General features: G+C 38.3%; 1 protein-coding gene across 7 annotated transcripts in view; it reads right to left on the bottom strand.

Moving 5' to 3' along the window:
• Positions 1-3,805: 3,805 nt before the first annotated feature.
• The window catches only part of LOC108700468 (kinectin), a 91,895-nt gene continuing 72,993 nt past the window's right edge, over positions 3,806-22,707 (bottom strand). For 4 of the 7 annotated variants that reach the window (XM_041575133.1, XM_041575137.1, XM_041575135.1 and 1 more), the window contains 7 exons: positions 20,678-20,749; positions 19,335-19,418; positions 18,358-18,441; positions 14,770-14,853; positions 9,193-9,285; positions 6,693-6,816; positions 3,806-4,419 (listed from right to left, as the gene is read on the bottom strand). In XM_041575133.1, the coding sequence (XP_041431067.1) occupies positions 4,415-4,419; positions 6,693-6,816; positions 9,193-9,285; positions 14,770-14,853; positions 18,358-18,441; positions 19,335-19,418; positions 20,678-20,749 (546 nt within the window). In that variant the 3' untranslated portion in view covers positions 3,806-4,414. The remainder of the gene's footprint in view (positions 4,420-6,692; positions 6,817-9,192; positions 9,286-14,769; positions 14,854-18,357; positions 18,442-19,334; positions 19,419-20,677; positions 20,750-22,707) is intronic. The other 3 variants (XM_041575136.1, XM_041575138.1, XM_041575139.1) reach the window with 1 other exon arrangement.

Raw genomic sequence — 22,707 nt, 5'->3', positions numbered from 1 at the left:
CATGTGGCTCTAGGGGCTTTTTGCCAGATGCTTCTCCCAAGAACTCTCCAAAGAGGAGGGGGGGAGAGTTCCAAGTGGAGCCCTTATTAGTCAGGACCAGTCAGGGGTAGCTAGGTCTTGTAATAGCCTCTCTAGGAGAGTCAGACAGATATAGAACTACCTATATTGAGTAGGTTTTGGGCTCCACCAAGGAGATTAGAAGGGATTAGACTCCCCAGGGCCTTGGTTCTAGACAGGGAACAATAGAAAGGTAACAGGGATTTAAGGTGGATATACACAGGCATATTAAAGATGGTGATATCGGTCCTTTAGAACGATTCAGCATTTTATCGGCCCGTGTGTGTGGGCTTCCGACGGGTCCTCCCGATCAATATCAGGCCAAAAATCTGCCATATATCAGTCGGGCAGGTTTGATTTTTCCTGCAACCGAGTACCCCATCTGCTAGTTGATGCGGGCCTTTGACCTATCGTCAGCCATTTCTTTCATTATAATCCGTTGGTGGGCATATCGGTTAAGATCCTCTCATTTGGCATCCTTGCCAAATGAGTGGATCTTCTAGACCAGTGATCCCCAAACAGTAGCTCATGAGCAACATGTTGCCCCCAACTCCTTGGATGTTGCTCCCAACGGCCTCAAAGCTGGTGATTATTTTTGAATTCCTGGTTTACAGGAAAGTTTTGGTTGTATAAAAACCAGGTGTACTGCCTGTAGGCTACTAATCCCACATAGGGGTTACCAATAGCCAATCACAGCCCTTATTTGGCACCTCCCAGGAACATTTTCCATGATTGTGTTGCTCCCCAACTCTTTTTACATCTGAATGTTGCTCAAGGCTGAATAAGGTTGGGGACCCCTGTTCTAGTGTGTGGCCACTTTTGTTCCCCTAACAAAGAGTCCCCTGAGAAACAGGAGAAACTCAGGGTGGAATGATATTCCTCTCTCAATTGTTATAAGGGAACATTCTGCCATTGATCTCGATTGTGAGTATGTACTGACTATGTGTGAGATATATATATATAAATATATAAATATACAGCATGGGCAGGGCCAGGACAAGTTAGAGAGGTGCCCAAGGCAACCTCTCCTCGATTGTGAGCATCCCCAGTCCCATGGGTGCACTGATGAGCCACAGTCAGAATGGCTAAAACTGCCAGAATATGAGATCCTCCAGAACTAGGGTTGCCATATGCCCAGTTTTTACCCAGACACCCGGGTTTTTGGAAGGGCCTGTCCAGGTGAAAACCACGCCACACCCCCTGCCCGGAATTAAGCAAACAAAAAAAATGGCAACCCTAGTTGTCACCCTGTCTGTATTTCACAGGCCAAGCCAATAAAATACCAACCAGGGCTGGTATAGGAGCCAAAAGGAGGTCCTTTATTAAGTGTTCACAGCTTGAAGAATATCACATGAACAATAATAAGGTTTCTATTGACTGCAGTGGTCGGGAATGTGAGAAGCTCATTGATAGAGGGAAACCTTTTACAAAGGAAAAGACTGCTGCTTGGCCTCTGGAGCACATTAAACAAACACATAATAAGATGGTTATACATTAAGTGTAACCTGACTCTGAGCATATTACTAATACTCCGTAAATCTTCACCCCAAGCATTGGAAAAATCATCCCCACCCAGGCTCACAATCAAAGCTGCCGATTCCTCTGCCCACATTTCTGCAGATCCTACTGATTTAGCCATTACTTTTATGTTTTTAAACACTTCTTGCAACTCTTTCTTTACACCTTAGGCCCTCTATCCACAAATAATCTCACGCTTCCATGTATTTAATTAATGGGACTGTCAAACATGGGATTGAAAAAAAGAAGAACTTACACTCGCACACCCAGGCCGTCCGAAGTCATACAAATTCCAGGTGCTAGATGTTAGAGGAATTGGACGACCTCAAAAACAGCGTTGACACAAGACACACCAGCACAACATGGATAATTCTAGCAGGATTTAACGAGCAAGGTTAAATCCTGCTAGAATTATCCATGTTGTGCTGGTGTGTCTTGTGTCTAAACATGGGATTGAATTAATTGGTTTGGCAACATATACATCCCTATAATAGTTGGTGTGATGGTTCCTGGGGAGGTAACCTGCACTGATCTGATGGGATGTCATTGGGCCTCTGCTGCTACTTTATTTTATTAGAGTGTGAGCTCCAGGGACTATTGCAAAATGGCTGGTGAAGTGGCTTCCAATATAATTGCCCCTACTGTGAATGTGATTGTTTGTAACAATGGTAGGGCAATTCAATTAAAAGCCAATCATTTTATGCATGTTATTTCTGAATATTGATGTTTACACGTATGTATTATTTAATCTAGTTTTTATTAAATGAAGGCACAATTCATTTCCAGATTCTTAACCTGCCTACTTCTTATTGGTTATTCCTACAATATTGGTTTGGGCAGCTTTCTATTCCAAGGATCAGGAATAATCTCATTAGCCACTAAAAGGCTCCCTCTAGAGGAGACGACACTCACTACAGTCTGATGTGGGTCCATCGCATGAGCAATTTATTTCCAAGAGACTAAAACAAGCAGCCCCTTAAATTGATTTTTATGCTTCACTTTTATTTATTGTTTACATTGCAAAAAAATGAGAAAGGCAAATTTTATGCAACTTTTCAAGTGGTCTGTTATTTATTTATTTTTTTATAGTTTCTCAATTATTCTTCTTCTGACTCTTTCCAGCTTTCAAATGGGGGTCTTTGACCCCATCTAAAAACAAATGCTTTGTTAGGCGACATTTTTTGTTATTGCCACTTTTTATTACCCATCTTTCTATTCAGGTCCCCTCCTATTCATATTGCAGTCTCTTATTCAAATCAATGCATGGTTGCTAGGGGAATTTGGATCCAAGCAACCAGATTGCTTAAATTGCAAAATGGAGGGCTGCATAATTATGTTTTCATCCCTTGAGTTAATGCCTTTTTTATACAAGACAGAACTTTATTTGCTTTAGTAGCCACAGAATGACACTGCCCAGAATTAGACAACTTGTTATCTACAAAGACCCCAAGATCCTTCTCATTTAAGGAAACTCCCAACACACTGCCATTTAGTGTATAACTTGCATTTATATTATTTTTGCCAAAGTGCATAACCTGCATTTCTCAACATTGAACCTCATTTTCCAGTTTGCTGCCCAGTTTTCCAGTTTAGACAAATCACTCTGCAAAGTGGCAGCATCCTGCATGGAACCTATAGTTCTGCACAATTTAGTCTCATCTGCACAAATAGAAACAGTACTTTCAATGGCCACCTCCAGGTCATTAATAAACAAGTTGAAAAGCAAGGGACCTAGTACAGAGCCCTGCGGTACTCCACTAACAACACTGGTCCAATTAGAAAATGTTCCATTTCCCACCACTCTTTGTAGTCTATCTTTTAGCCAGTTCTCTATCCAGGTACAAATACTATGTTCCAGGCCAACATTCCTTCATTTAACCACTAACCTTCTGTGTGGCACTGTATCAAATGCTTTAGCAAAGTCTAAGTAAATCACATCCACTGCCATCCCAGAATCAAGGTCCCTGCTCACCTTCTCATATAAAAAGATGACGAGAAGTGAAGTTGGCATGAGTGGCAGGTAAGTGGATGAGGAATGTGTCATTCTGCAATGACAACCCTTAAGGTGATATATCACTGACCTGAGACCTCACTCTTAGAGCACCCTCACCCCCTGCATGTTGTGTAAAGTAGTTGACATATGGCTGGAAGGCTAAGACTTTCCTCTCCCTGCAGCGGGCAATTCCATACCACAGGGCTTAGACAAAACAGCCCACTGAGACAAAAGTGATTGATTTTTTTTAATTTTATTGAGTTTGCATAGCTTTTTAGAGTTTTATTTTAAAACAAGTGAACCTCTGCATTAGTGACTGATCTCATAAAGAAGGCGGTGTTTGAATACGTTTCCTTTTATTTGCGGACACCATTCCAAAAAACGGGTTTGAATTCGCAAACCAAAAAGGAGTGTTTACTTGAGGTTGAAATCAGAGGCCTCTATTCCCAAAGTGTATTTAAGTAAAAGAGTGTACAATATCTGTAATAAAACGATATATAGAATTCTTCCATCTGTATCTCTGCCATAGTTGAATCTTCTGGATAAAATAGGCTAAAAGGAACTCTTTTTATTTACGGCTTCTCCGGGAATGTAAAGATCTACATATGCAAACAGATTTGATCAGGTTTTTTTTCTTCTTTTTTTTACTATAAAACTAAACTGTATGCGGAGAGGTTTCCCTTTGTCTTAAATCAGTAGTTTAAAAAGACGTTAGAAAAAGATGTAGCTCTGTTCAGTGTTTTCTGACAAAGTAGAAAGGGTGAAAACATAAATAAGGCTTTATTTTGGCAAAATATAATACAATGCCTCCTGCTCCGTCCTCAACGGACTCTTCCCTCTGTGACTTTATCCTGCGAAGAAAATGGACAGAGTCAATGGCGAGAGCTCAACTAATCACAGGGCGGACTTTCAAGCTCCAAACTTATGGAGGTTTTAGTCAAACGACTGAATAATTCAATATTTAAGGTTACGGAACAAAAAACTGAGCATATCAGAGCATATCATTCTGACAGCCTATCAAACGAGTTGCTAGGAAAAAGTGAGATGGTAGCAACCAGATAATTAAAATTTTGCTTAAATTAGGGATGCACCGAATCCTGAATCCTTCATGAAAGATTCAGCCAAATACCGAACCAAATCCTGATTTGCATATGCACATTAGGTTCGGGAAAGGAAAAAGTGGGACATTTTTTTTTTACTTTCTTGTTTTGTGACGGTCACTAGAATTCCTCCACCCCTAATTTGCAGATGCAAATTAGGATTGGGTTTGGCCAGGCACAAGGTTGAATCCAAATCCACTTGAAAAGGGCAGAATCCTGGCCAAATCCCGAATCGAATCCTGGATTTGGTGCATCCCTAGTTTTAATGTTTTATGTTAAATATAGGCAAAGCACTCTAAATGAACTACAGATACCACCATCCCACTGTTTGTGTGGGGTTGCTGGGAGTTCTGGGAGACAACTGGTTGCCAATAATTACTGTAAATAAAGTATGGCAGCTTCATGGCACTAAAGTTACCACTGTCTGGCACTTTTGTGCCATTTGGCTTTCTTGTATGTGTAAGTAGAGAGATATAACAGACAGTCATGCACTAGCCCTTAGACCAGCCCAATGAACACTGGGATCCCTGAACGCCAGTCAAAAACTGTTCAAGAATACGCTCTCTTGAGCAGGGCCCTCTTTATCTCCCAGTGTGTCATCTATATGTTCTATTGTACAATACATGTCTCTGCTTTAGAGCAGAGACACACGCTCAGATTTGGGGAGATTTAGTCGCCCGCCTCTTCCTCGGAGCACTTCATTTTCCGAAGTCGGAAAATGAATCGCTCCGAGTGCCATCCCGCTGGCGTTTTTAATTCTTGCCGGCGGGAAGGCAGCTCTGGGAGATTAGTCGCCTGAAGAAGAGGAGGTTTGTCGATGGGCGACTAATCTCCCTGCAGGCCTGAAAACCACTTCTGATTTATCTAAGATAAGATAGGAGTCTTTCGGGTTCTTTTACAGAAACCTTCTCTAACAAATGTGAAATACTTTACAACAAGTCAAATTTATACCCGACATATTTATTAGAGAAAACACCTGGAACTGGAGCGAAGTTGCAAGGACCATAAGTAGGCCAAGATTTAAGGGACAACACATTCTACTTATAACTGCAGTTTATATTTTCCATTAAATGCATAAAGTAGGGCATGGCTTACTGTGCGCACATCAAATCCCTTCTAATTATACTTTTTTATACCAGAGGGAGATCAGTCATATTGCTTTCCCAGGAAAACGGTCTTCGAGCTATAGAAACAGCATAGAAACAGCACCCCTACCAAGTCAGGAGATTGTTTTTACTGTAGTGACCTATGGAAAATGACTGAAGGCAAGCAATAAGACAGACTTTTATTTATACTTTGAGAAGTTCATCTGCAGAGAGCGTCCCTGGAGACTAAAAACGGTCGTGGGGCAGAGACATCATAAGGAGTTACCATATTAGAGGAACATCAGCACAGCTTTATATATGTAGGGATGCACCGAATCCTTCTGCCAGGCTGAACCAAATCCGCATATGCAAATTAGGGGCTGGGAGGGAAATCACGTGACTTTTTGTCAGAAAACAAGGAAGTAAAACATTTTTCCCCTTCCCGCCTTTAATTTGCATATGCAAATTAGGGTTCGGATTCGGTTCGGTATTCACAAAGGATTCGGGGGTTCGGCCGAATCCAAAATAGTGGATTCGGTGCATCCCTAATATGGTGATATAAAAAAATAAGTATGTAGGGTTAACACACACTACAGTGCAAAGGCTGAGGCTTTGAACAGCTTCCAATGCCAAAACTTGGGGCAGCCTTTTGCCATTTTAAAATTTGGTAAAGGTTGCTGTTCAGGGTTACCGAACAACCGTGGAAGAAAACGATCTCAGATCATAATCTACATTTTCTGGCACTTGTAAGGGCACTAAATAAAACTGTAACTGTTCTTTATGTCTGATAAATACAGGTCTAGACAGTGTAGTTCCAGTTTACTCATCACAATCCGGAATCCTAAAGCAAATTAATTGTTTTAGTGTGCATTTATTATTAGAACATTTGAGTCATATATTTACACTTCTTTTTGTTCGAATTCTGTATTCTATTCATACCTATTATCTGAAAGGTTTCTCTTCCCTTTGTAAGTTGCTGGTTTACTGCCTGAAGACACTGCTGTAACTTTGTCACTGTCTGGCTCAGACTTGGCATTAGCTTTTCTTTCTTTTCTTGCTCCTCCTGTCAATGTACAAAGAAACAGAAAGGGTCACATCTGAAAATGTATCGGGTTTATAATAAAAGATTATATATAATAGTAGTAATGTAATGTTTAATGCAATTTTCAGATTTTTTTTTTTAAATAATTGGGTATAAATATGGAAATATAATTGTAAACCAACCAACCATTATGCAAGTTTCCCATATTCACCTTTGCAGCACCAAGGGGCCCATTCACTAAGCTCGAGTGAAGGAATAGAGGAAAAAAAATGTGATTTTCGAATGTTTTTTTTGGCTACTTCGACCTTGGACTACGACCTTCGAATCGAACGATTCGAACTAAAAATCGTTTGAATATTCGACCATTCGATAATCTAAGTACTGTCTCTTTAAAAATTTCTTCGACCCCCTAGTTCGCCACCTAAAACCTACCGAGGCCAATGTTAGCCTATGGGGAAGGTCCCCATAGGCTTTATAAGGTTTTTCTGATCGAAGGATAATCCTTCAATCGATGGATTAAAATCCTTCGAATCGTTCGATTCGAAGGATTTAATCGTTCGATCGAACGATTATTCCATCGATCGTTCAATCAAACGAATTGCGCTAAATCCTTCGACTTCGATATTCGAAGTCGAAGGATTTCAATTCGGCAGTTGAATATCGAGGGTTAATTAACCCTCGATATTCGACCCTAGGTAAATGTGCCCCCAAGTGTCCTATATCATGAATGCAAATATATAGAGAGGACGGAGGAAACAAACTCTTACTAACTAGAGCAGTGATCCCCAACCAGTAGCTCCCAAGTAACATGTTGCTTTCCAACCCCTTGGATGTTGCTCCCAGTGGCCTCCTCAGGCTTGGAAGCAAGTTTTGGTTTTATAAAAACCAGGTGCACTACTAAATAGAACCTCAATGTAGGTTGACAATCCACATAGGAGCTACCAAATGGCCAATCACAGAACAGCATTTGGCAGCCCAAGAACATTTTTCATGCTAGTGTTGCTCCCCAACTCTTTTTACTTCTGAATGGGTTCAAAAGTTTGGGGATAACTGAACTAGAGGATCCACCTTAGTGCCGAGTTAAGTGAATAAGGTGTAACAAGGTAAAACCGCATCCTCACGATGCCTCTTGCTCAGTGCCTACCCCTCACTATTTACTTATTTAGAAAATATTCTTTATATTCTTTTGCCAGAGAAAAGTAAGGGGTCAGTGAAAGAGGAATATAATTTTGCAATATTTCAATATAGGCAATTTCTTGAAAGCTGTTGCACAAATTAGGCTATGTGTGCACTTTGTAAAAAACGGTGAGATCTGGCATAAGATCTTACAGATGTTAGTGCTGCAACTGTTGCCCCATGCTAATCCCGGCCTTCTAAATACAGAGAAAAACTATGGGGATTGTGTGTGGTTTTTTTTTAGTACAAATAACCATAATTCATACTGGACTGAAAGCAGATGGAGTATGGGTGAATGGAGATCTTTTGTATTCCTGCTTCCGCTAATGGTGGAACAATAACTTTAATATCTCCCAAGGTGATGGGAGTAGAAAAAAAATAATTCACAGGTCCGCACGTAATGGAGTAAGTAAGATATAGTATAAGATATAGTAAAGGAGCATGTTCCAACCAGTGGCTGAGATGTTAGATCATTGCTGCACAAACATGTAAAAACACTGGACAATAAAGAGTCTGATCTGAAAATTTGAGCAGTTGTCTGAAAATTGAATAATTACTGTGACTTGAACCAAAATTATTTCCACCCAAATCTGAATGGAATAATTGTGAATGTATTGACCCCCCACACACTTTCTATTTGCCTTTTCACTATCCAGATGTAACCCCAGGAGGAAGAAGAGAATGGAGATCAATATTATCTAGAACCTAATGTGAGGTGCAGATGGCAATCATAATTCAAGTATCGAAGAAAAAATTGTTTGCAGGAAATAGTACATATCATTACATCGTATATGCTACGAACAGGCCAAACGATTGTTCTAGGGCAGGGGTCCCCAACCTTTTTGTACCGTGAGCCAAATTCAAATGTAAAAAGAGTTGGAGAGCAACGCAAGCATAAAAAAGGTCCCTGTGGGTGCCAAATATGGGCTATTGGCTTCTGGTAGCCCCTACATGGACTGGCAGTCTATGATTGTTTGGCAATACATATTTTTATGCAACCAAAACTTGTCTCCATCCCGGGAATTAAAAACGAAGCGCCTGCTTTGAGGCCACTGAGAGCGACATCCAAGGGGTTGGTGAGCATCATGTTGGGGATCACTGTTCTTCTGCTTCTCTTTAAAAGGTGGCCAATATAAGGGCCAATGATCATATCAGTTCGATATATATCCCATTTAAAGACGGCTATATCGATGAAAGACTTAGTGCAACACTATGACCCACCATTTCCGGAGAAACGTCGCTGTTCTCAATGACATTGGCGTCTCCTGATGCTTTGAGGATTTCCAGCTGAATGAGATCCAGTGATTTCTGGGCCTGAAAAGATGCAGAATAAACATGGAGCACTTATCTGGAAACCTGTTATCCAGAACATTCCAAATTACAGGAAGACAATATATATTTATATATAAATAATTCTATTTTTATTTAAATGTTTAAGTTATTTTTAACAGACTTTAGATAAAATTACAGGGAAAAAAAACTCTTAACTGGAAAACTCCAGATCCCAAGCATTCTGAATAATAGATCCGATACCTGCATATTAATATTCAGAGACTGTTTAGACTTCTTTTAAAATTTTCACTTTCTCTATCATACTGTGCGCAAGGGAAACAATGCAATCTGCACGACCCAGCTACAACATTTTAACCTTTCTTTATAAACTAGAGAGAAGAAAAAAAAACATTCCAAATGACCAGGAGTGCCCATCTACATCCATAATAGCATTGTTAGCATTCTGTTCTATGGACAATATTACTTAAATATTGATTTATGAGAAAATGTATATTGTTATATTTAAATATCTATTCCTTATGTAACCTTTATAAAATAAAAAAGAATTAAATAGGAGGGTGATTTGGACAAGCTGTTTGTTGACAGTGTCTTGACATCTAGTGATCACCAGCTAAAGGTCTACTGGTAGATCCCGATCTAACTTTCGGGCACCCCGGATATAGACACTGTATCACTTCCTTATAATGGTTCAGACAAAAAGGCCCCTAGAATGTTGGCCAAGCAAGACTGTACTGGTCCAGCAGAACTTTAGCTGGACGCAGTCCTTAATAAGGTCCTCCAGACCTTATAATGGATCAGACAAAAAGGCCCCTAGAATGTTGGCCAAGCAAGACTGTACTGGTCCAGCAGAACTTTAGCTGGACGCAGTCCTTAATAAGGTCCTCCAGACCTTATAATGGATCAGACAAAAAGGCCCCTAGAATGTTGGCCAAGCAAGTCTGTACTGGTCCAGCAGAACTTTAGCTGGACGCAGTCCTTAATAAGGTCCTCCAGACCTTATAATGGATCAGACAAAAAGGCCCCTAGAATGTTGGCCAAGCAAGTCTGTACTGGTCCAGCAGAACTTTAGCTGGACACAGTCCTTAATAAGGTCCTCCAAGACCTGCATTCCCTGAAAAAAACGCAATTACTAACTTTAGAGCACTGCAGAGGTTTATAGCCTTAAACTCCAAATATCCAAAAAATGTAGAACCCCCTGGAATCCTTTTATGGTCATTATGACGTACAAGACATGCAGAACAAAAAAAAAACAGAAAAAATATCAGATAATAACTAGAAAAATTAAACAAGTATAAGAAAAAAAACAGAAAATAAACAAAAAAACAAAAACGGCATGCACAAAAAATATGTACGCTGCACATAAAATCTAAAACAATGAATAGAAAATGTCAAAATACAAAAAACATAGAGATATATGAATTAAAAATCGACTGGCAAAAAATCAAAAAATAAAAATATTCAATTATCAAGAAAAAAAAAAAGACAAAAAAGAAACAATCAGTTGCAAAAGGAACAATAAACAAGAATGGCCTGAGAAATGCAACATCTTCAAAAAACAAAAAAACACTTATCGCAATACACTGTCAAAAATCGAAAAAAAACCAACAGACAAAAAAATAAAATGTAAAAACTTACATAAAAATGCAAATATCAAAAAAAAACATAAATATAATAAAAAATATAACTAAAAATATAAATTCAAGAGATAATAACTACAAAATAAAAAAAAAATAAAATATAAAACAATAAAACTGATTAAAGAGGGACAAATAATAGTAAAAAAGAAAAAAAACCAAAAAAAAAATCATAAGCCTCGAAAAAAATATGCCACTCTGAAAAAAGAAATCAACACCAAACTACAAGAAAAAAAAAAATAACAGATAAACGTGAAATAAAACACGAAAACCACAATGAACATATTAATGAAAAAAGAACAAAATACAAAATTATCATCAAAAGCCTCAAAAAAAAAAAAAAATAAAATGCAAAACAATATCCTACGTAGACAAGAAAAAATGGCAAATTAAAAAAAAAAAAAAAATAGCACAATAAATAAAATAAAGAAAAAAAAGAAATAAAAAATAAGACAAATATCACAAAAAAAAAAAATAAAAATGCGCAATATAATCCCAAAAATATAAATATCAACACAAAATAAAAAAAAAACAAAAAACTGATATAAAAAAATCAAGTAAACGCATGATAGCTAAATCAAGAGAATACAATAAAAATGAAATTCAAAAAAAACGAGAAAAAAAAAAAAATCGCATAAGAAAAGAATGAAAAATCACTGAAAAGATAGATCACAGAACAAATAAAATAAACAATACTACAAATAAACAAGAAAAAACATCACCAACTAATGTAAATAGGAAATCAAAAAAAAAATGAACGAAGTAACAAAAACAAATGAAATAGACAAATATTAAAAAAGCCACGTATAAATATCTTAAAAACAGAACTCTAAGAATTTGCAGCTAAAGATCCCAAAGAATTGGAAAATGTGAAACCTGAACAAATATAACAGACAATTACTGATTAATTCTATAACCTTATATTATAATTTTTTCATAAATTGCACATTGAAGAGCATCTTGTTTCAAGCAAGTAAAGAAATTATTTCAAAGACTAATAAAAAATAGCATATCGGTTAAAGAAGGCAAATGGAATACCAAAATGAAGAAGAAGGACAGTGCATCTAGAAACAGCAAATAGTAATATATACAGAACAATTCTCATTTAAAATCTTATTTGCAAAAAAAAGTTACATTGTAGCAAGAAATAAATTGTTTAATAACTTGCTTGGTCATAAACTGAAAAGCTAAAAAAAATACTAAGAAATTAAAACAACTATTTATTAAAAAGCTTTGACCTTGAAGCAATTAGGTATCGTAGAAAAAGCTTAATACAATTACAATTCTGAATACATAAAACAAACTACATAATTTTCTATCATTAATATATAATATATCTGGTGGATTATGACGAACACCATTAGATCATTATGAAAAACACTGTGTCTCTTATATTTCAAATTCATTTTTCGTATCCTTACTTAACAGTTTTCTGTTAGGGAAGGTACTTAGCATCTACAACGAATTTAATAAAGAGTCTTACTTTTGTCAGCACAGATTTAAGAGAAATATATGGACATTTTTATAAATCAGTCGAAATGATTTATTAAGTTGGCGAAAAATTTAAAAATTAGAAAGCCATAAAATTGAAAATAAAGATATCATAATCATGAAAAGTCTACACCTGGGGAAAATCAATTATTAATTTATTTGAAGTGAGGCTGAAATAACAAAACGTATTAATTCAAACCTTGTGGAGAAATGAAGCAATAGTTCCTTACATTTCACCTATTGAGATTTCAATAAGAAACATCTTGCCCTAACTTTCACATTAATAGGATAGAGTTCAACTAAAACACATTTGACGTCCTTACGAGTATGCGGTGAAGATATTGTATTCACAGACCAAATGGTTTCAGTCTCTTTGTGAATCACTAACTCTCAGATTATCTGAAGTATTGGCTGAACGAATCATAGAACTTTTACACAAGTTCAACCAAATAAATTAATATGCAATTAGGTATTGAACTTTGCAAGTTTGTCTAGGTCAAGACTTTTTGTGAGCAGGATTAAGGCATTGAGCCAAATCCAACTAATTAACTTGACTGAAGCTGAAAAACATATTAATCACTTGTTTTACCTGCACCCAGCACGAACAGAAGGATGGATGTATTTACTTTGTAAATAATCCAGTGTGCACAATCTTATGTCAATAGATTAACTCTAGGAAGTAATATATTATTAAAAGAATTTCTATAATTAATTAAGTTAATATTCTTAACATTGTAAAGGATAGTTATACAAGAAAGTATAAAAAAAGAAACATAATAGTGCACACCAAAATAAGTGTCTAAATTTATGACAATTGTGAAGCGTAATTGATTGATACAGATATCATTGCAAAAAAATATAAATATTATTAAACTCTAACACATTTCACTGACAATTGTTCACTGTGGCGGGAATAGATGAGTTTCATTTACCACAACAAAACCAATTTGCAAAATAGACAAAAAAGCACAAAGATAAATAAAAATAATGGCTTACCATTTTAAACTGTAAATTTAAGAATAAATATAGTAAGAGGAGAATCAGAAAGGGAAAACTCACTCTGATGGAGAATTTATGAAGAGACTCGAAGTCGAATGAAGAGGATTCACTAAAATGGGAAATATACCTTACCTTTTACATACTATAAAGAGACAATTTCAATAAGGGTTAAACTGCAAAAATAAAGAAAAACATTATAACGCAAACCCAAAAAATTTACTAATAGATAAATCATTTACACCTATAACCTTCCATGAGAGCATCATTCTCAGAAATGAGTTGTGTATCTGTAGTTCTTCTTGAGCATGAAAACAGACAAAAACAATGAAAAAATAAAAGCCTTGTTACAGTTTGTCGAGTTAAAAATGAGAATGTCGGGCCAGTTGAAAACTGCTTAAAAAAAAAATATAAAATAATATATAATCAGTGCTCAGAAGTAATGATTAAGTGACAAAATCAAGAGTTTGCAAACTGGTCCACAAGACGTCTTGAAACTGGATCCCGACGCAGAAGAATGCCAGGTGACAGACACAAAAATAAACCTAGCTTACCAAACCATTAGCTATGTAATGGTCCAAATGTCAATGAGCCATTCCTCCAATGGTCTATAACAGACAAGAGACAGATGTAGAGGGAAGTCTTGAAAATATAAAACTAAAGTATGGTCAAGGTTTTCTGTTGGGACTCCTTGCAATCATCCAAGTCCCAACTGAAGAAGAGAGTCAATAAAACATTATTCTGAATCAAGCTCTTCATAGAAAAAAAGTACTCTTCTCGAACAATAAAAATGTCGAAATCAAAAAAAAAACCAATGGCCAAAAACAACAAACGTTCTTACTAAATAAAAAAAATAAAAAAAATAACAAAAAAAAAAAAAAAAGATTAAATTAATCAATATACAAGTATGACTCATAAAGTAACATAATAGAAAAAAATAAATTTATATGTATAATACAATTAGCCGTTATTGGAAAGTTTATAAAATGTAAAACAACAAAAAAAAAAACATCTCAAAAATAAGAAATAAAAAAAAAACTGGCATGGCAAAAAAGAAAAAATATGGTTGTAAAAGAACTGGGAAATACAAATATAGAGGGAAGAAGAAAGAGAGACATTTAGTGAGACCCTCATCCTCTTCTAGGTGAAAAGTATATAGTGACCCAGGTGACGTTTGGAAACTGGAATTGAATTTGCCTTTAAGATACAAATCTATAGAGTTAATAGCTGTTGTGACCATTGCTACAGATCCAATAACCTACAGCAATTAATGAGATTTTATTGCATTATTATTATGACTGTAGAAGATCAATAGCCGCTGGCCGGTTGCTATGGGTTATATTTGCTATCAGCACCATGAATATAAGCAACTAAAAGCCCTTACCTCATGCAGATCACTTGCTACTTTCTGCCGCTCGCTCTGTTCTCCTTCCAGTTTCAGTAATGTTTCATTCAGTTGAGACTTCAGCTATAAAACAGGTGGTAACATGGGTCTCAGCAATTTTCATATTATTGCACTAGTAATAAATGCAAGTCGTTTACATATTTACATGCTGCTCTTCTGTAGACACAGCCTGCCACTGACAATATCACTTTAGAAAGTACATCGCCCAGTTGTAGCATCTTCAACATGCTTTTGTCTGTCCCCCAAATAAAACTCTAAGGGGCAAATTTACTAAAGGTTGAAGTGACGAACTCGGACAAAAATTCGCCAGCGTGACATCATTTTGGTACTTTGCTGATTTACTAACGGTCGCCGGTGTAACTTCGCTTGTGAAGGAGATAGACTGTAGCGGTACTTTGTTCCCTGACGCCTGGCGAATCTGCACTCTGGCGAATGGACGTAAATACGCAAATTCTCTAAGATGTAGATTTTACTGAACGTTAGCTCTTACGCCGGACTTGCCTTCGCCACCTCAGACCAGGCGAAGTGCAATAGAGTAGATAGGACTTCCTCACAAAATAGTTGAAAATTTTTCTAAGTCACAAAAACACTGGCGTCTTCTCCTTTTTCAGGGTGATAGGCTGAAAAATAGCATACATTTTTTTGGGGTAACCGGCTTCCATTTCCTAACATATGGGACATAAACTCTATTTTATTTTATTTAGGTTTCCCGGGCTTGTGAAGTGTAATGTTTTTGCTGCAACATATACGTCCATTGTACTTTAACTTCCCGCCGTATGCAAATTAGGCAACGCTAGCGCAACTTCACTTCGCTTGGCACAGTAATGCTGGCGCAAGTTCGCCAGCGTTCGGCACCCTGGACGCAACTTCGGATTTTAGTGAATTAGCATTGTCCTGGCGAATCTACGCCTGGTGAAGTGTTGCGCTGTGAGCGAAGGCGTCCCTGGCGAACGTTCGGAGGTTAGTGAATTTACCCCTATATCCCAGCATTCACAAGTGATCAAAAAGGCAGCACATTATACACAACTGGATGTACACAGAATAGACATCCCTGATCTGATTGATTTAATGTGTACACTAGGGATGTACCAAATCCGCTATTTGGGATTCGGCCGAATCCCCGAATCCTTTGTAAACGATTCAGCAGAATACCGAACCTAATCTGAAACCTAATTTGCATATGCAAATTAGGATTGGGAAAGGAAAAATTAGACCAATTTTTTACTTCCTTGTTTCGTGACAAAAAGTCACATGATTTCCCTTCCCGCTGCTAATTTGCATAAGCAAATTCAGATTTGGTTCAGCCAGGCACAAGGATTCGGCCGAATCCAATTCCTGCTGAAAAGGGCCGAATCCTGGATTCAGTGGATCCCTAGTGTCCACTGAGAAATCATTCTTCTGTGTGAGATGCAAGACCAAAGCAAAACAATTATAAGCATTACGGCTCCAAAACTACAGTTCTAGTTAGGGTTGCCACCTGTCCTGTTTTGACAAGGACAACCCGTTGTGATGTGCGGGCCGACCCGATACCCGCGGGTCGGGTGGGTTTGGGTTGACCTCGCAGTGCTCCTCGTGGGTGGTGGGCGGGTGCGGGTTGAGCTCTTCTCCTGCTCTCCCCACCCGCCACCTTCAAATGCCGGCATCCGACTTCCGGTTTTATAGTGTCGCATCTGCTCGCCCCTTTTGTGATGTCACTGTGATGTCATTGGCGGGGCGGGTTGGCGCGGGTATAAGCAGGGTGGGTTAGGGTCGGGTGCAGGTCAGGGAAACCCTGACCCGCACATCACTAACAGCCCGGTATTTTGAAGGGCTGCCCGGGTCAAAACTAAAACGAATTTACTGTGGGGCCCAATTTCATCTAGTTACGACACTGAATCAGTGAATCCCTATTTTATTTCACCTTTGGTCGCCCTGTGCTCTCTGAAGTCACATGATTTTTAGGAATCATATTTGTTTTGGCCAGGTGCTACACATTCAGCCAGATCAGTTTTATGCATTTGGATCAGCAGTCACCGTTTAGGACTCTCTCTATTCAATCATTTGTTCTCGAGCTGTGGCTTAAACCAGACACAAAACTGATGCCACAAATACAGCAGATAAATGCAACTGTGGAAATGCTGGGATAGCGGAATATGCTTTATAATACACAATGATTCTTAGAAATCCTACTTAGAAATGTCACTTGTTATAATCACAATGTAACCTTCGTCTGAGAGCTCCATGACCTGGATAAAAGCACTGAGCCAAATCTCATCCCTAATAATAATTTAACAACATGAGCATTAAACTGGTGCTTCTCCTTTGAATTAAGTTTTTAAATGTTTTAGAATTACTAATTCTAAGCATTCATTTTATTAATTTATAAATCTTTTTTGAATTGTTTGTCTTTTTCTTCTGAAACTTTCCAACTTTCAACTGACCCCATCTAAAAAACAAATGCTCTGTAAGGCTACACATGTATTGTTATTTCTACTTTTCATTGCTCCTCTTTCTATTCAGGCTTAGTTTTTCCTTTAAAGGCAAGCTATAATGGCTGTCAGTATGTACCCCAAAACTATTTAGTTGTAAATATCAATCACACCGTGCTCCACACACTGAAAGCAATGTTACATCTTCTGTGTTAGTTCTGCTCTGGCCAGAAAGTTATTTTTTTCAGTTTTTTCCATACATAGTGAAAACTCAAGAGAAACATTTCCCTTTAAAGCAATACTGGAGCGCACAACCAAAAGCAGGTCGATGCCCGGGTGCCAGTCAAAAAAAAATTAGACAAAATTTATCCCACCGGGTGACGGCACACCAAGGAATATATAGGCAAACAGCATAAAAGGTTAAATTAAATCAGGTTTATTTGTTCCCAAATATGCGGTTTGCCTATATATTCCTTGGTGTGCCGTCACCTGGTGGGATATATATATATATATATATATATATTTTTTTCTATTTATTTCACATATACAGGTATAGGATCCCTTATCCGGAAACCAGATATCCAGAAAGTTCTGAATTACGAAATAGCCGTCTCCCATAGACTCCATTTTATCCAAATAATCCAAATTTTTAAAAATGATTTCCTTTTTCTCTGTAATAATAAAACAGTCGCTTGTACTTGATCCCAACTAAGATATCATTAATCCTTATTGGAAGCAAAACCAGCCTATTGGGTTTAATTAATGTTTACATGATTTTCTAGTAGACTTAAGGTATGAAGATCCAAATTACAGAAAGATCTGTTATCTGGAAAACCCCAGGTCCCGAGCATTCTGGATAACATGTCCCATACCTGTATATATATTTATTTTCTATTTATTTCACACACACACACACACATATATATATATATATATATATATATATATTCGATTTATTTCATATATATATATATATATATAAATCTGTATAAGCTCTGCTGTATAGTTACATCATTTTTATTTATTTTAACAATATATCACTGTTCTAAATTGATACCCCCTGTTGAAGAGACAATTTGGAAAGCAGCCACCAGAATGAAAAGCATTACAAGCGCCACCCAAAGACAAGCAGAAAGGAAGGGCCTGTTCCGCATCTTACCAAAATCAGCTCTTCATTCTGCCTTATGGCTTCTGAGTATGAACCATCAAGCTTTCTCTGCAATTCAGTCAACAGATCTTTGAGCTGAAATGAAGTTTAGACCTTTTAACACTGGGGTCCTCTATGTGGGTTCCCTAGAGATATTACATGATCAGAAAAAAGCAGAGTCTTCCAGAAAGGCTTTTTAAAGAAATCTGAGCGATTTTACCTTTCAAGGACAGTAGCAAATACTAAAGGGAAAGTATACCCTATTTATCAATAATTTCTTGATTTGGTTTATCTTCAAATGATTTCACCCTAAGATGACTGTATATATCTATTTCCATTTATAATTCCTGACTGTAGACACAACATTTTCATGAAATAAAGATGCTGTGCCTCGCTAAGGGCAGAGACGCACGATGCGATTTGGGGAGATTAGTCGCCCGGCGACAAATCTCCTCTTCTTCGGGGCGACTAATCCCCGTCAGCTAGAATGTAAATCGCCAGCGGGATGGCACTCAAAGCGCTTCGTTTTCTGAAGTCGCCCGAAGTTTCCTCGTGAGGCAACTTTACATTTTAGCCGACTGGAAGGTAGTTCGGGGAGATTAGTCGCCTCGAAGAAGAGGAGATTTGTTGCCAGGCGACTAATCTCTCCCAAAAGCATCGTATGCCTCTACCCTAAGGTTTCTTCACTGCACTAATCTAGTCACTTGGCCAATATCGTATCCCTTATTTAAATCCCGAAATATTAACTGCATTGCAACCCTGAAGCCAAGAAAAAAAAAAAAAGATAATATCAAAATATTTTTCTTAAAATTGCAAATCTAGAAGACTTGCCCATTCACATAAACGACTCTATAATAAAATGAAGCACAGCCAATGCCGAGATGTCTTCATCATCCTATTGTTTTTTTTGTTCTTTTGTATAACGCAACGTGAGCCCGGCTACTGGTTTATGTGCGCTGAGACTATAGTGGAGAGTGGAACCAACTTGCCTCTCTGACTTCTGAAACGTAAGTGCTTCTCTCACTTTCCGCTTTCTCCAGCTCCGATTCCAAATGATTTATATCCTTTTGCAACTGGAAAGACATCAAGCAGTTAGTCAACATCTCACTAATAATACACCACATAATGGAAAAGTTAGCTTCTATGTTTGGTTGAAGAGTAACTCCAAAACACTATAAGGGCAAGGCCAGAGGTGGCGTTTTTATGCTGTGTTTTTAAAAAAAAACTCCGTCGGGTGTAAATACACCACTGAAACCACACACGACTGTCCATACGCGTTTTTCAGCACGTAGGTTTCTTTTCCCAACATCACTTCTAATTGTTCTCATTCCCCATAATTCCGCTGGCTTTGGAGGAAGACATCTTGGAAGAACTTAAAGGAGAAGGAAACCCCCTGGGCGCAAAACCCCTCCCCTGTGTTGCCACCCTCCCTCCTCCCCCCTGGCCTACCTGTCCCCCTGGGCAAATGCCCCTATCTTGTTACTCACCCCTCTGCGCAGGTCCTGTCCACGGAGTTCACAGTCGACATCTTCTCCCACATGCGTCTTCTTCCTGCTTTGAACGGCGTTTTGGCGCATGCGCAGTAGGAGCATTTACAGGTACGGATCTACTGCGCATGCGCCAAAAGTCACAAAGTTTTCCGATTTCACTTCGTGACTTTTGGCGCATGCGCAGTAGAGCCGTACCGACGAAATGCTCCTACTGCCCATTCGCCAAAAAGCCGTTCAAAGGAGGAAGAAGACGCGCCCGACTGAGATTTTTTTAAAAACGCAGCGTAAAAACACCACGTCTGGCCTTGCCCCAAGGGGCACACTATCCACTATATAAATAAATTAGAATTGTTCAAAGATATAAAAAGTCACAGAGGAGTTACATGACCATATAAAAGCACGAGGCTGCAGGTCAGGTAATTCCAAGGCAACTCTAAATATCTTTTCTAAATGTAAAGATATTTAGCAAAATTTATGGAGTACATTATTCATTATAATCTACAGTTAAATTTATACAGGTTAGTTAAGAGCCTTTCCCCCAAAATGGCTGGTACAAATGTGGCATAGGGAATTATTTTCCAGCGCTTTATTTTACAAAACAATAATAATTGCTTATGTTAAGGCTTTTAGACAAGCGACAGGTACTGTGTAAGGGGAGAAAAAGTGATAAAATGGCACATGACGACGTAGGAGCAAGCTATTGATATGGATATCATTAACAGTTTGATCCCATAGAGAAATGACCAAACTGTAGATTATTAAGGTTTATTAATAATATTTACTCACACCAATATCTTTTATAGGCCACATGATATATGCCTGGGATTATCTGTTATACCTACATTTTCGGTTGCCTTGTCTTTCTTTCTCAAGTTCTCCAGTTCCTTTTCCAGGGTACAAACTGTACATTTTACCTGTATTAGATCCAGTTGTAAAGTCAAATACAATGTAGGCAGCAGTGCGGGTAGAAAGAAGTCACACTCGTTGCTATATTCGCCGTTTCAAGCAAAGTAAAGTCAGTTATAGACCATAAAGACAATGCTCACAACCCCCAGCAAAGCAGCAGCCACCTAAGGCATAACTGGGAATATTTAGCGGTTTCACTTGCAATAACTAACTCTTTGGCACTCACTGGTGACCAGGAGCATGTGCACTAACATACAGGACAATGTGGGTTTCCAGATTTCATGTTCCTGTTCAGTGAGACATGATGAATAAGTGAAGCAGCCAAACATGGTAACTATGAACCTCACTATGCAGCTGGGGTCTAGTACAGGGGAAACAGGGCCAATCTCTGGAGTCTGATTAACTGCCATTACATCTCCTTTAAAGGAGAAATAAACCCCCTATTAATCAAAAATCCCCATCCCCTTCCGCCCATTGGCCCCCTCAATGCTTTCTCCCTACTTAGTAACTCAGTGGAAAAAAGTATCCCTATCATGTACCATTGGCATAATTATGCAGAGTAGCGCAGCGGAGCAATTTGGCACTGTCTTCCGTATCTTCCGATACTCTTCTTTTCCTTTGGCAATCTTTGGAGCTTTCCGCGCAGTAGGCACGAATACCAGAATGGTCCCAAATGCGCATGCGCGAAAAAGCTCCATGCCGGAGCTCACTTCCGCGGGGAACCAGAAGATACCGAAGATGGCGCCGGGGAGCTCTGCTGCACTACTCTGCATGAATATGCCAAGGTACATGACAGGGACACTTTTTCCAATGAGTTACTAAGGAGGGAGAAAGCGGTGAGGGGGGCCAATGGATGGAAGGGGAATGGGGATTTTTGGTTAACGGGGGATTTAGTTCTCCTTTAACTACTCCTCAATAAGTATTTGGGGACTTGCTTACTACCATTGCTGCCAATAGCAACTAATCAACAATTCATTTTGATCAATCAATAACAAATCTAACCTAATTACTCTGGGTATTTGCACTGGTGTCATTTAGTTAAAAATCTGCCAATTTGGCCTTGAGCATCAGCTTTTACCGCACACAGAAACAGTCCTACAGTTACTATTTTAAGGAAAGTAGGTTCATCAAGGCAACAGACATTATATCTGTTTACTACAAAGAATAAGGAATACTAGATCAATGTTTAAAGCTTTGACACAATCAGCAAGCAATATATATATATGATGCACAATACATTTAATTATTTATATAAGGCATGATTTGTCTTTAAGAGGGGTAGTGTAGAACCAACTGTTTTAATCAGCATATCTGTCCTTATGTAGCAAAAAGTGAGACTGATTCTGTTCAACAGGTTTAGGAGGTAGCTTCCATATAAAGGGGTCATATACAGTATTGGCACCTCATTAGACAGAAACCATGCAATAATTTTATTTTATTTGGTAGTATCCTTGATGCAGGGGTTTATTTGCCAGTATGTCTGACTGTCATGAGCTATTAGATCAGGGCACATGTCGCCAGGTTAAATCAATAAATACAGTTGCTTGAGGAGGGTGTGGTCCTGAAAGGAGAAAGAAAGGCTTGGTGCACTTGGGGGTGCCAAATGTTAGGCACCCCTAAGTGATTATATTGACTTACCTGAAACCCCGGGCTGGTGCTCCTATCAGCAGAAAACTGCACCGGCCCAGGGTTATACCAGTGAGCACCACGGATCAATCCACTTCCGGCTTCTTCTTTCTTCAAATTTCCCGGGGCAAATGAAGTTGAACGAAATAGACGACTTTTTAGTTAAAATACGGCTTTTTATTCTACTGTGCACGCGCAGCCGCGCAAAGACAGTGGAAGACAGAAGAGGATCGCTCCGTGGTGCTCACTGTTCTGTTTATTGGAGCACCAGCCCGGGGTTTCAGGTAAGTCAATACAATCACTTGAGGGTGCCTAACATTTGGCACGCCCAAGCGCACCA

Source organism: Xenopus laevis, chromosome 8S, assembly GCF_017654675.1.
Source record: "Xenopus laevis strain J_2021 chromosome 8S, Xenopus_laevis_v10.1, whole genome shotgun sequence".
In the NCBI taxonomy this organism is placed as follows: Eukaryota; Metazoa; Chordata; class Amphibia; order Anura; family Pipidae; genus Xenopus; species Xenopus laevis.
The sequence above is the reverse complement of the archived record's forward strand: the minus strand, read 5'-3'. Positions and strand labels throughout refer to the sequence as shown.